General features: G+C 38.4%; 1 protein-coding gene across 5 annotated transcripts in view; it reads right to left on the reverse strand.

Moving 5' to 3' along the window:
• Nucleotides 1–14,931, reverse strand: part of TOPAZ1 (testis and ovary specific PAZ domain containing 1) — a 106,521-nt gene that overhangs the window by 88,933 nt on the left and 2,657 nt on the right. For all 5 annotated transcript variants that reach the window (XM_039527231.1, XM_039527234.1, XM_039527233.1 and 2 more), the window contains 4 exons: nucleotides 10,857–13,395; nucleotides 5,417–5,484; nucleotides 4,992–5,122; nucleotides 1,977–2,044 (listed from right to left, as the gene is read on the reverse strand). In XM_039527231.1, the coding sequence (XP_039383165.1) occupies nucleotides 1,977–2,044; nucleotides 4,992–5,122; nucleotides 5,417–5,484; nucleotides 10,857–13,395 (2,806 nt within the window). The remainder of the gene's footprint in view (nucleotides 1–1,976; nucleotides 2,045–4,991; nucleotides 5,123–5,416; nucleotides 5,485–10,856; nucleotides 13,396–14,931) is intronic.

The following is a 14,931-nucleotide window of genomic DNA, read 5'->3' on the forward strand; positions in this document are numbered from 1 at the left end:
AGATGCAAATACATTTGTGCCCAGTGTAGTCTACCTACCTGTGTAGTGGCGACAACTATAAAGACCTAAGTGCCAGTGTCAACAGTGCTATGTCAATGGGAGAGCTTCTCCTGCTGAAATAGCTACCACAGCTCACAGGAGCTAGAGTAATTAAGTCGATGGGAGAGCTATTTCCCGTTGGCTTAGAGTGTCTGCAGTGCAGATGCAATGCTCTAAACTCTGTAGTGTAGCTATAGCCTGCCTCTCTCTCTTTCCCACTTTCCAGAGCCTCCTGGTTGCTGAGCGAGTGACTCAAACTTTAGTTACCCTACCTTTCCTCCAGTTTCCTGGATGCTGCACCGAATACATGTGTTTCTCAAAAGATTTTCTCCACTCTCAGCTTTTGAGTCAATCCAAGTTCACAAAGTACACAAGCACACGCTTAAGTTCCAGTGATTTCAACTGGACATACTTGAATTTAAGTATGTGCTTAAGTGTCTTGCTATCTCAGGGACACAACATGTAGTTTCTGCAGCCTGACTCTGCTACAGCTCAAAGAATTCCCATGCTAGAACGGACAGATATTGATCCAATTCTTTGACTGCTGCACAGTTCTAAACAGCAGCAGTGAACATTTACACTCTATTTTCACTCTGTGACAGCTTAGAAAATCTTTGAGCAGCAGCAGACAAACTTAGGCTGACTATGAACTGGCAGATATACTTCATGGTTTAACCCTGGGTTCACATTTGCAAGATTACTTTTGCAATCTTAAACTTAATTAAGTTTAAGAGCTAAAAAGTTAATTAAAAAAACCGAAAGCTTAGTTTCTGCAGAAGTTGATGACATTAACCTGGAAAAGTTTCCTGCTGGTCAAATATAAGTGGATTTTGTAAGCATTGACAATACATTTTGTCACAGCCTGGGGAATCGTTTTCAATGGAAATAAATATTTGTAGTGTGACAGGCATACAATGTATCTGAACACTAGGATTAGGAAACAAAACTATTTCTATTGTTGAAAATACTGAGTGAAACTAATAAGAATACCACCTCTGTCACTCCCGATATCTATATTATAAATACTGGAGAGCCAATGTCCAGTACTGCTAGAACTGGTGACACTACAGAATGAAAGACCCATACCTCTATTCTTGCAACGCTCACACTAGCCACAGTTAGCAACTGACTATGATCTTTCATAGTAATGAGAATTACAACAATTTAAGCATTTTGCCTGTTTTTGGAAGAACTAGGCTACAACTTGATTTGGAAAAAAAAGTCTCCTCCCTCTTCAGTTTGAAAATTTCTCAATTTTTCCATTTAGATTTCCCCTCCATTTCCAATCTTTTATTATGAAGTGTCTAGACACAAAATGTCTTGCCGTTCCAAACAAGCTATTATTATATAAATCAACATAATAATAGATGTAAAAATGTGTTTTCTACAGAGTTGCTAGAATTTTGCATTGCCATATTCTAGTAAAAAACTAGCCAATATATGAACTTGAGCAGTTTTAGACAAAATCTTATCATAGCCAATTATTTCCTGGATTATTTTAATTTTGTCAAATTATTAGTTCTACAAGACAGCAAATCCAAATAGTCAATACTACTACTTTATAGTTCACCACCTCAAGACTGATCATCCATACTGGAATACATTTTCAACTACATTATTCTGAGATGCTTGAATAGATAAGACACTGAGATACATCAGACAAAATAAATTAACTGCAGACAATCAAAATTCCGTCCACTTATACCAGGATATAACAGTAACTACATTACACCTCTGATACTTCTGGCTCTGCAAACATATTAAGTGATGTCAGTTTAATTTTTTACATAAACAGTGATGATATAAAGTGAAAAAAGAGTAAATAAAATCAGACTGATGGGATTTGGTAAAAAAAAGTTGCTTTTCACTTTATCATTAGCATACATTACTCAAGAAGAAATAGCATACATTACTCAAAGGTATGTCACCACACGTACCTTTTTTCAGCTTCATGAATATTTACTTTTTCTTCTTTTATAGCGGCCAACTTGCCTGAAAAGCTGTACTGTGAAATGATTATAGTTTAAATAAATGAAAATTCAGATAACTCTATCCTGTATATCAAACAATCTTTCATAACTGTGCCCAGTGTAAGAACATAATAAACATACTGGGTCAGACCAAAGGTCCATCTAGCACAGTATTCTGTCTTCCAACAGTGGCAAATGCCAGGTGCCCCAGAGGGAATGAACAAAACAGGTAATCATCAAGTGATTCATTCTGTCGCCCATTCCCAGCTTCTGGCAAACAAGAGGCTAGTGAAACCATCTCTTGCCTAATAGCTATTAATGGCCCCATTCTCCATGAACTCATAGGCGTCGACTCCATGGTGGTCCGGGGCTGAAGCATCCACAGGGAAAAATTAATGGGTGCTCTGCACCTACTGGCAGCCAAGCTTCCCTCACCCCACACCTCACCTCCTCCTCTTCTCCTCAGTGTGCCGCGTCCCCGCTCCTCTGCCTACCTCCCAGAGCTTCCTGCCCAGCCACTGCCAAACAGCTGTTTGGCAGCGTTAGCACGCTTGGGGAGGGGGAGGAGAAGCAGGGACGTGGCATGCTCAGTGGAGGAGGCAGGGAAGAGGTGGGGCCGGGGCGGGGATTTGGGGAAGGAGTTGGAAAGGGGGTGGGAAGAGGCGGGGCCGTGTGGAAGGGGTGGAGTGGGGGTGGAGCTGGGGGCAGAGGGAGGGGTCGAGCACCCACGGGAAAGAGGGGAAGTTGGCATCTATGCATGAACTTATCATCTAGTTCTTTTTTGTACATATAATATTTTACAAACACAAAGTTTCTGCATATCATTTCCACTTTAATGGGGGCTCAAATATGAGCAGTTATCTTTTACTATACAAAATCTAATGCAGATAATAGCAACTACTGTTATCTAAAGGGAAACAAATTTACATTCATCTGACTTTTTCTTAAGCTAATACTGCTACATGAAAGATTATTATAAATGAAAGATTAGAGGAAAAACACCCTTTTCAGATTGTCCATAGTCTCTGTTTTATGTTTTTCCCATATAGTTAGTTTCACCTGAAGTTTGTTGGATTTTTCACACAACCACAGGAAAGAGAAGAAACAGGAAAATGTTGCTGAAAACACAAAAATTGGCAAGGGAACTCAAAACAAATATTCTTCATTCAACCCTCTCCTTCTCCAAACATGAATGACTGATTTTCCATCCTTATTGGGGAACAGTTGGAGGTTATGATGTGTTATGATGATGATTGTTCAAGTGGCAAAGTTTATACCTTGGGGTGAGGAGTAGAGGGTATATACCAGGGGTTGCCAAACTTACTGAGTCTCTGAGCTGCGTACGACAATCTTCATGAGTTCGGGAGCCGGGGTGCACCTGCTGGGACTCGGGGCTTCAACCCCATTCCTGCTGAAGACTTGAGCCCCAGAAGGCATGCCCGCGGGGCTGTAGCCCTGAGACTCCTCTCCCCACTAGGCAGAAGCCCCTACCCCACAACCCTGCTGCAAGGCAGAGGTCCCATGCTCCCAAGTCTGGTAGGTGGAGAATGGCAATGTAATTGTAAAAGAGCCACATGCCGCTCCTGAGCCACAGTCTGGCCACCCCTGGTATATATTGCTGTCTTGGACACTACAGGAAGACAAGACAAGACATCAGGAATGTGGCTTAACTAGGCTGCAACTTTATTAAGTAACACATATAGGAGCTATCTTGGAATTACTCATATAGTACAGGTCATCCTTCCTTCTTCTGTAATCCATAACTTGCAGTGGAATACTATTATCACTTCTCTCACCCTGTTAACCTGGTCCCAGCCTGTTGCAGGGGCTCAATCATCCTCCCTCATATGAGGATTAAATGTGTGGTGAAGAGAGGGTTTGTCTACCCACTGCCTCTGACATTAGGAGCCCTGACCCCATTCTCTTTAGGAGATGGAGTCACAATTTAAGGTCAAAAGGGACCACCAGATCATCTAGTCTGACCTCCTCTGTATCATAGGCCATCAGTACCAAACAGCACCCACACACTAAAGCAAATTTGCTTCCAATTCTAGTTTATCAGGGAACCAGATCCCCTGTTGATCACTACCTGAGCTGAGCACCTGCCAAGATGCAACAGAATTCATTTTACAACGTAACCTACCCTGGGCTGCTTAGAGGAAGGTGAAAAAATCCACAGCAGCAGCACCCTGGCCAATCTGGCAGTGAGGAAAAATTCCTTCCCAATCTCAAAAAGGTAATTAGCATGAGGCCACAGGATCCAAAAAACCCAGTCCTACTCTAATTTCAAGAGGTGGAAGGAAGAATTTTTCTTCCTTGTGTAGAATGGTCCCCTTGGGCAGGGGTAAGGGCTTATAAACGCTCCTTTTAAGTTCTAGGGAGCCAATCATCTTATAGGGCATCCCTTCTGTCACAACCAATCAGCCACAGCGCCTCTCTCTTCCCCTTCTTAAGTCCAGCAGAAGAGGGGTATGGGGCAATTCTTAAAAGAGCCAATGCTTTTTCTTTCCCCTGCAGGCCCAAAGCAGGCTGCAAAGTGGAGAACATCTGATGCCATAACTTCATTTCCTTGCTTTTCTTGCTTTTTGTTAGGTGTTATATACAGACCAGTCTTAATGGACATATAATGCAGTGTTTGTGCATATTTTTATTAGAATAACCTGATTTATATTATTGGTAAGACATGAGTAATGTTACCATAATTAATATGGTAATATCTTATTCAAGTTAAAATTTTAAATTGAAGTGTCAGTAACAAAACAGAAAAATAGTTTGTCAAATAAGACTCTGACCCGGTCTACAGAACATATCAAAGTAATCAATAAAACCCTCTTTTAGAAAAGCAGCTATACCCTTTACTACATAAAATTAAAATGTAACATGACTATGAAATGCCATTAGTTATTAGGATTTTCTATGTGGACTACTTTCATTCCTGCCTAGATTAGTTTGTGACATAATGCAATGTATTTTCTTTAGTACCTTCTCATCCATATGAGAATCCTTTAAGAGTTCATCTGATTCAACCAGCTGCCCATCCTCAAAAGACTCCTCAATTACACCTCCCAAAGGACAGCTTCCACTTGAGGAATCATGGTTTTGAATCTTATTAGCTGAAAAGGTGGAACATATTACTGCGAAGTCTTCCATACTAAGCTGTTATAGCAATCAAATTTAAGAACTCATATTGCTTCCTAAATGTGAAATTTGTATAAAATTATTTCAATATGAAAGCTTAAAGAGTTTCTTCAAAGTAAATATTACAGTAACAGAGAAGCAAGAAGGGATATACTATTGATCTAACAAATTTTCTAATTTATTTTAGAAAATTAAGGTATGGGTTTTGCTACTGAATACCTACATATCTGTTCTCCCTAACTACGCATTTTAAAAAGTTCCATTCTTACCCATCAGCAGTGCATCATATGAATCTGTGACAGATTTCAATGTTCCAGATTCTTGAATGGGACTCTCTCTGTTTTAAACAAAAAGTACATTTCAAATCTCTAGTAAAGAGGCAGACTAATCTAACCTAGCTACAAAATCAAAGCTTTCCAGTCCAACAATGAATGCTTTCAGCTATGGACAGAACATGTTTACAGCATAACGTCCCACTATGAGTTGGCTTTTCTACACTCACATATTGCTTTCTTTGAAAATCCCCCCGTCTAAGCACATTCACAATTGTTTTAGTATTATCGTAACTATAGTAGTAATATTTACATGATTAAAGTTCTTCAATTTTGGCTTTTCTCCTCAACACACCTTTGCCTAAAATATTGTTGGGGGAATCTTTCACATCAAAGGTCAGACAAATCCAGCAGGTACAGAAAATAAGGAAGATTTGTAAATACTGTGTTAGTTAACCAGTTCACCAATTTCAAAATATTTATAACACTTTTCCTCAAAGATGAATCCCAAAAGGTACTTATTGAAAATGTTACTAATTTACATAGACTTCACCCACTTCTGGAGTGAAACACAGTACGGCAATACTACACAATTTAAGCTAGGAAAAGAAGAATACTGCATTCAACAAATATTGTGGCTTAAATATTGGTACAATCTGAAAATTTCCTATTTCCAGAAACCACAAACAAGTAAAAGTCTTATCTGAAAAGTGCAACCAGAATTACTCAGCAGGCAAGAAACTGCATAAGGCAACAGGGGAGACCTGGGGGCATACTGAGCAACATCATGGCACAGCAGTAATGAGCTGCCAGTCTTAGCAAGGTGATCAGAGACGGCAGGTAGGAATGGAAACATTCTACCTTGAGGAAATTTAGCGAACAGAGTACAAGGTTGAGTACTTATGCGCAAGTCAATGTAGATAGATATTTGTATTTAAGCCAAGTGTCTCAGTGGACTGACAAAATTCATTGAAAGTTAATTAACAAAATGTTTACTTTGCAGAAACTATACAAAGCTTTCTGATAAAAGGCAGTCTTTTTATAAGTGTTTCTCCCCTCAAAATGTGACATCTTTGTTAGTCATATGAAATGCAAAGGATCAGACAATGTGTTATTTTGTTCACAATTATTAACCGCTCTGTAAAATCAATGTCAGGAGAGCTGCTTACCTGCCAAACATTATTTTATTTTTAGAGATTTGAAATAGCCCTAAATCTTGGCTCAAAGCATCTTAAAATAAGCATGAAAGACTTTATAGAAACAACTGAGGTTGCCTCAGAAATTTAGATTACAGTACTTGCTGATGATCCATTCACAGGCCTACATCTGAGTAACAAGCCTATGTACATCACATTCATGCAGGACTGGAAAATATACCGTCGTTGTTGGTGTAGCACATGGAAATATAGAACAGCTGATGGTATCCCATAGAAATAGTATTAGAAGGTTTAGGAATTGGAATAGCTCCAGTCAACATGCTTGGCTTGAATTTAGATAGTATAGTGAGCGTGGGCTTTTAAAATGGCATGCTGCAGGCCAAGTTTAGACAAGAAACTCTTCACATTATTGTGTGCTGAATCAACCACAACTGAGAGCTTTTTATTCTAGATAGCAAAAATGAGATTTCCCTATCATAAAGGCTGAATTTAGAAAGATTTTCACACTTTACTGTTTAAGTACAGGAGCTCCTGTTGATGCCCTAGAGGCAAATGAGCTATTCTGGGGTGATCTTCACCATGTAGACTGCTTTGCTGGTCAGGTTTGAACACTGGAAACAATTATCAAAAAGATATTGTTTTGCTTGTCATCCACACACAAGAAGCAGACTCAGGCTACATCTATACTACCCGCCCAGGTCGGCGGGTAGTGTTCGACTTCTCGGAGTTCGATATATCGAACTCCGAACGCGCTCCCGTCAACTCCGGAACTCCACCACCGCGAACGGCGGTGGCGGAGTCGACGGGGGAGCCGCGGACTTCGATCCCGCAGCATCTGGACGGGTGAGTAGTTTGAACTAAGGTAGTTTGAGTTCAGCTACGCTATTCGCGTAGCTGAACTTGCGTACCTTAGTTCGACCCCCCCCCCCCCCCGTGTAGACCAGGCCTCAGGGTCATTTTTAAAGAGACCAAAACAGGCAAGACACAGGGCATATTGTATTGCATCAACTTAAGTAATCACTGTGACTGAAGCTAGAAAATGCTATGCTAGAACTCATAGCAGTGGAAACAATTCTGCTTTATGTCCAAAAACTTATCAGAGATGAAAAATGTGAAAGGGTAAACCCTTAAAGTTGCTGCACATAGAGAACATATTCATCAGGATAGAGCAACTACCATTCACATGGTTTCAATGCTCTGACTCCTCCAAGAAGCCTAGAGACAAGAAAGAACTGGCCCATTATAGCAACTAACAGTCTATTAGCTCCTCGATTTTGAGTTAGGAGGAAAAAGCTAGTTATAGAGCATAAATTATAGAATGTATGATGCAAGAATATGGCAAGCTGATATAACCAACTTTCCATGGCAAATCAAGGGAAAGTTCTAACAAGCTTCAGAATCCTATATTTTCATTTTTAGAGACAAGATGGGTGAAGTATCATCTTTTTCTGGACCAACCAGACTGCCAACCCCAGCCATCAGTTGAGCAGGCCTGAATTAGAGTGGATAATCTTGTTCTTAATTTATGAGCCTCAATTTCAGCATTTATACGATGGGAGTTATATTTACCTACTGTATAGAGATGCTGTGAAACCTAAGAAAATTTTACGGAAGTATTATATAAGAGCAAATAGTACACAACAACTAACAGGGAAAAGAGCTCAGAAGTTTTAGGCTCCCAGCCCTGAGTATTTTACTTTAGGCCTCATGGCCTGAGAGGTGGAACAACCTCCTCTAGCTTTTAAGCACCTGTATGTTTTGACCAGACCTGCTATGTAAATCATATACAATTAGCTAGCTTTGTATCATAGCAACATTTAAGGCCACCTTTTAAAAAGTATTTTCAGCTATATATGCACCATGATATGGTGTATTTCAGATCTTTTAAAAACTAAATGGTTCTCAAATGTTTTTTCAAGCTTTCCCTGAAGAATGTTTAGGGTTTGTTTGTTTTTTTTTTGGTTTGGTTTTTGTTGTTTAACAATGAGGAAAAATTATTTAACTGACTTTTTTCTCTTTCAAAACACCAAAAAGTCATATTCAGGTACAGACCAAGAACAGAACGTTTCAGCCCAAAGGTGAGTATTTTGGAATGAGCCAGGGCTCAGAAACAGGTGGGGGGAGGGGTACCAATTAACTGTACCAGCACTTCTCTGAAGCTACTACTTTGTTCTTCAGAATCACAGCTTCTTTTTAAAAAAACAAATTTTCTAAGTTGTTATAGTTGTGAAGAAAACATCAAAAACGTGAACCAAACGTAACCAAGGCAGAAAAATCCGGTCTCTAGAGACTGGGAACAATAGGTCTGATATTTGTTCTTCCATTAAGGTGTTAACTCATATCCCAGTGATAGTTAATAATGTTGACATTTAAATTATTTCATTCCTCATGTATGTAAGGAGAGGAAGAATGACAGATCTATACAATATACTGTGAGTCAAGTCTCATCTTGATGCCAAAAGAAGGTGGCACTGGGGAAGATACCACCAATTATTTTTTCTCAAATCAAGGAGCCAGAAAAGCCCAGGGCATACTGAAACCCCACCAAGGGGGAGCCAAGTTCAAAGACCTCAGTGGAGTTTAGAGAGCATGCAAAAACATTCTGAACGTCTGCAAAATGCATGGTGGGCAGTGTCTCATTTTGGTGCCTTACCAGGGAAGATCTTGGAAGAGCACCTCCCACCTTTTCCCTTCTCAATCTGACCCCTGGTTATGAGCATGTGATAACTGGGATCTCAAACTACAGCAGTCACCACAAGCTTTCACCCTTGGTTAGGAGCACATGAAAAACCATGAATAAATGGGTATGGGAACTGATCCTTGGACATATTTCCCCTAGCTCATGCTTAAGGATCAGTGGTAAGGCAACATGTGAAAAATACTGTTGCAATACCGAAATATGATCTATCACTTCGTCTGGGAACACAAAACTTCATATTCTATTAATAATAAAGTCACCTTCTTGGAGCACTAAACTGTCAAACCCTGAGACCAACATTTATCTGCATGAGTTAAACTGTCCTAAAGGTCTTTGGATTTGGGGGGGGGGGGGGGGGGGTTGTCCTGCTGCTGCTACTTTATTTGTCAAAAGTTAGATTCTAAGATACATAGTTAAAATTAAACTTTAAAGTAGATGTTTAAATATCACACTTTAGCACTACCCTAAGCAAACTTCCTACTTTCCTCTACTTTCCTCCTTTGTACACCATAGTTTCAGGAAAGGGAGAGGGAGATAACTGTCAAGGAGGATTTCAAGGTAAGAAATTGGCAATATTTAAAAAAAAAGTTTAAAATGTTAGTTGTAGTATTAACCTAAAAAAGGTAAAGATGACGGAGCAAAGAGCATGAACAGAGGAAGCAAATAAAAATTGAACGGGAAGGCACTTGTCTTCAAGTCTCTGGAGAAAATCCTGTACTATAAACCTCTATGCAAGTTTTATACTTTTCTCATAAGATTACCAATGTTGTACAACAGCTAATATATCAAGCAGCAATAAAAAGATTTTGAGTCTCTCTCTAAACACACACGGTGAGCTGACATTTATAGAAGGTTGCTAGTACATGTAATTCTGCTCTCCCTCCTTTACTGTGCCTTACTCTGATCTCAATGTGTAGATCAAACACCACAATGCAAGAATGGTAAAAATATTGACTAGAACCTAGTAGACAAATTATAGTTTTAAAAACTATTCAGCATGTGAGAAAAACGTATTGTTACTATCTGGATAACCAAAATCACTTACTCATGGGAATGCCGAAACAGCAGAAGGTATAATAATAATAGAGTTATAAATATTTTAAACTGCCATACTACAACATAAAGCTATCATTAAGAGGACACTAATGAGATAATTCATATATACATCATTTCAGCATTACCAGTATTACTCCCACATCTTACTTAAAAAGAACTTTAAATAATGAATTTCCTTTTCAGCATTTTTTTTTCCATTTCACTCAGCCTGACCAATTCAGTTACTTTGGTTTATAATCAGTTTTACTTTCTGGTTCTCATGCAGTAACCATACGCTGTGTTTGGATTCAGAATTTTGCCAAAAAAAATTTAAATTCCCAAAGTCCATTTTTGTTGATTTTTTTTCAGTTTCATGAAACTGTTTCTGTTCATATTGAATGCATAACTGTGCTGCCCACTCTACTAAACATACACATATACAGCATTTTTGGGGAAACCTGAATACTTGGACTAAACTAAATTGATGTCTCAACGTACTCCGTATTACACAAATATTTTTATGAAGGTAAAGCAATGATATGCATACCTAAAGTAATCCCTTGAATCCTTAGTTTCTGGAAGGATAAGGCATTTTGGCTTGACATCCTGTTTTTCCTCCGAGGTAGTACTGATATTACAGTGCTTTTCAGTCACATGGTTCATTGTCAATGCAAGATCCCCTTCATCAGTGGTTCCAAAAAGGTCAGGGTCATCCTGAATTACATCAATCACAAGAATATCATCTTCATAAGCCTTAAGAACATCTGGAAAGTTTTTAATCTTACTCTGTGCAAGATCCATTCTTGATTTCTTTTTATCATCATCATGCATTTCTAATGAAACAGAACGGTCAACTGTTTTACTGGAATAATCTAGTGTGCGACTTTGCTCTATAGGTGCAGTAACAGAAGAGTCAGTAATATCCTCAAGAGCAGATGACTCCAATTCTCCCTCAAGAGAAGCACACTGATATGTAGAAACATGTTCAGAAAGTATATTTATTTCGTTTGAAAGACTTTCAGAACCACCACTGCCAAAGTCCTTACTGATCATTTGGTCAGCATTTTCCTTTAAGGGGATTACAGAGATATCTGCCTCTTCAGAGATAGGTTGCTGCTCAGAGACTACCACAGAGGAATTCTCCTCGGCTCTGTTCTGCCTTGCTGAAGCAGCAGCAGATTTGTGAAGGCATTCCAGTGGACTGTATGTTTCTTTATCTAATGATCTAATATAGTCCACGTTCCTGGATTCAGTTTTATTTTTGCGTAAAGGAATTTTGAAATTTGATAGATTTCCCGGGTTTAACATTTTCATTAAGTTTGGAATTGTAACTGTTTTTTTCATCATTGATGTCTTATGATTAACAATCATTTTACTTCTATTGTCATCTTCAGATATACCATCCTGGAGAGCCATCATCCGATTTTTCTTTGTTAAAGCTCCTTTGTTTTTATCATCTTGTTTTTGTTTTACTGCCAAATTTAAGATCACCTGAGCTTCATGGACAGCTTCAGACTTAGAAGCTATAGGACTACTATCCACCGATGACTCTAGATTTTCATTACAGGTGACTCTCAGAGTCCCACAAATATCCAATAATGACGACTCTGGTGTTCTAACAGAAGTCAGACATTCAATGTTAGAATCCATTGTTATTTTACACGCAGATTCTTTGACACTTTCTGCCTCTAACATATTTAGATCTAATTGCCTGGAGTTATCAGTTAAAACCGTATCTCTTACAGCTTCGGTATTGTTTTCATATGAGCATTTCTGAGAACCAGAAGTTGAAGTTTTTCCTTCCAGGACAGACACGTGATTTTTATGAAACCATTCTGAAGTTCTAGCACATGATTCACGAGGCCAAACATTTTTACCAGACATTGGTACTATTCTTTGACAGCTATATAGCTGTAATTTCTCAACATTACTTTTAAATTTTTCATTTGACACTATCCTCTCTTTCTTTTGGCAACTGGCATCATTGTAGTAATCAGAAATGATGTCACTGACCAAAGTAACCACTTCTGGACTATTTAAGGTATTCGAGCGGTCTTGTTGTTCTTTACTTTCTGAATCAAAACCACCCTTTTCTCCTTTTGCAATTTCAGATAACTCAAGTCTCTTCTCAAAACTACCTTCTGTTGCACAGGGTTTCAAGTGCATTTTTCTATTAACCGAGGCAGTACAACCATTTTGTGCTTCTTGAGTATTTGGTTCTAGATGGGGATCTGATTTTTGATCAAATGAAGATGAGGAAGTAGTGTCATTGCTATTTAACTCTAAAACTGCTAAAGAGTCTGTTGTGGCAGTTTTATCTTCCGTATGTAACTCATATTCACAGTATTTGTTGTCCATAACTGGGAGAACATTCTGGACTGATGATTTTTCAAAAAGTTTCATCCTTTTCCTGGGCTTTCTATCAATATTCCACTTTCTTTCCCTCAAGCACTTACTGTTTTCATTTTGACAATTTTTTCTATTTTGGCATATTCCTTCTTTGTCAAATGATATACTTTTCTGTGTGGACATCTGCATTACATTAAGCTTGCTATTCATATCACTCTGTCCCATAACACTGTCAGGACAAAAAGTCTCTCTCTTACCCTGTGCTACATGCAAGAATCCACCACCAATTTTGTAACGGCAGTTGGTTGCATCAACTGAAGACTTTACAAATGTATTAAGGTAACGACAGTCATATAATTTTACAACTGGATTCTTTTCTACTGTGGACGGCAAGCTATTATAATTTGGGGTTTCTCTGCATTTTTCATCCTTAGACTTTACCAGTCTGCTCTTTGTCACTTTATTTTCTGTTACTTTTACATTCAAATTCTGTAAACATCTGATCTTGGTGATTCTATTTCTTCTCTTGTTACCCTGTACTGCAGATCCCCTTTTTAAACCCGGACATACTGGTGCCTTGCTCTTAGTGCCATCTGACTTAGCTTCCTGGAGAGATTCAGAGTAAGCTACTAGTGGTTTCTTTACGTTATATTCTTTTGATATATTTAGATCAGTCTCTAGCTGCTTTCCATCCTGTGCATCTGAGTCTTCCTTAACTTCTACTATTTTTTTCTTTGCTGATTTAAAAAAAAAGGATCACAGTCAGTCTTACACATTAATACAAGTGCTTTAAGAAAAAACTGAACTATTGCCTTTTTAGAAAAAAATACTACAAACATGGTTCTTCAAGACTATTATCTACCAAATAAAAACTATAGAGGTGAAATGTAGTTGTGTTACATTCTAACATTTACATACAGGAAATAATTAGCATATTAACTGGCTTAAAATAACTGTTATATAAAGTTTTTACAGAATGCTAGGCTGTTATAAGAAAAAAAATTGAAAGAACTTCAAACATATCCCAACTGGCAAATCAAACTAAAGTATTTTTGCAAGAAAATGCTAGATACTATTCCCACTTTTAAATTTTAGGTAAAGTCTTTTGTTCACATATTATGTGTTGAAATAAATATATTCATAAATTACAATGTGTTCAAGATCACCCGAGCAAAAAAAAAAAAAAAAAAAAAGCACCTGTTTAAAAAATTTTATTCAAGAAGAACCAGAAAGACAAATTCTTTATTATACTAAGCAAATTACTGTTCTTTTAACAGGAAGTATTCATTATATCTAAAAATTGTATTTGTGAACATTTCACTGCAAATCAGAAAAAATATTGGTAAAACTCTGTGAGAAAGTTAATAATACTTCACGTAATCATTAAACTAAGGCAATAGCTTTCAAGCTGTGGTCGGGGTGGGGGGAGGGACCACATACTACACCTTTACCCCGACATAAGGCGACCCAATATAATACGAATTCGGATATAACACGGTAAAGCAGTGCTCTGGCAGATCAAAGCAAGTTCGATATAACGCAGTAAGATTTTTTGGCTCCTGAGGACAACATTATATCAGGGTAGAGGTATATGTCTAAGATTTCCAAAGCAGCTCGTACCTCCATTCTAAATTTTTTAAGGGTCTGCAAATGAAAAAAGGCTGAAAACCACTAAACTAAGGTGCTTGTTTAATACGATCTCAAATTTTCAAAATAGATCATAATTTCAGTATTTAAGTTTTTCCTATTGCAATAAATTATGCCTATCTGAAAAAGGGCTCAAATACATAATACTATTTTCAACAATACAGAGAAAAGTTCGTATTTCCATCAAGAAATTAGAGGCAACAACAATGCTCCTAGTTCCCAACCCGCATATTTATAAAATCTTACTAGGCTTTCTGATCTTTAATTTTAGTTCAGCTGAACCCACAGCCTCTTCGTTTCCATCTTTCTGTCTCTCACCATTGTCCTCTACTCTACTAATGAACAGATCATCAGTGGGTGTAGAACCCACTTCTTGCCCTACAACCTGTTACTGCTCCATCTTCCCCCATCTGCTCCCTCGAGTATTTCCAGCAGCAGAACCCCTGCCTGGCCTCCAGCACTGGGCTTCATAATCCTTCCCACATATCAGCCTTGACTGAGAAGGAGCCTGGGTCACCATCTTCACCCTTTCATCTGCTGAGGAGGCCCTGCTCCTCTTCCTGTGTTCTGAGGTTCCTGCTCCCTCCAAGTCAGTCCTACCCTTTTCCCCCACAGGTCCCTGCTTC

The sequence above is a fragment of the Mauremys reevesii genome, linkage group 2 (assembly GCF_016161935.1).
Source record: "Mauremys reevesii isolate NIE-2019 linkage group 2, ASM1616193v1, whole genome shotgun sequence".
NCBI classification, from domain to species: domain Eukaryota; kingdom Metazoa; phylum Chordata; order Testudines; family Geoemydidae; genus Mauremys; species Mauremys reevesii.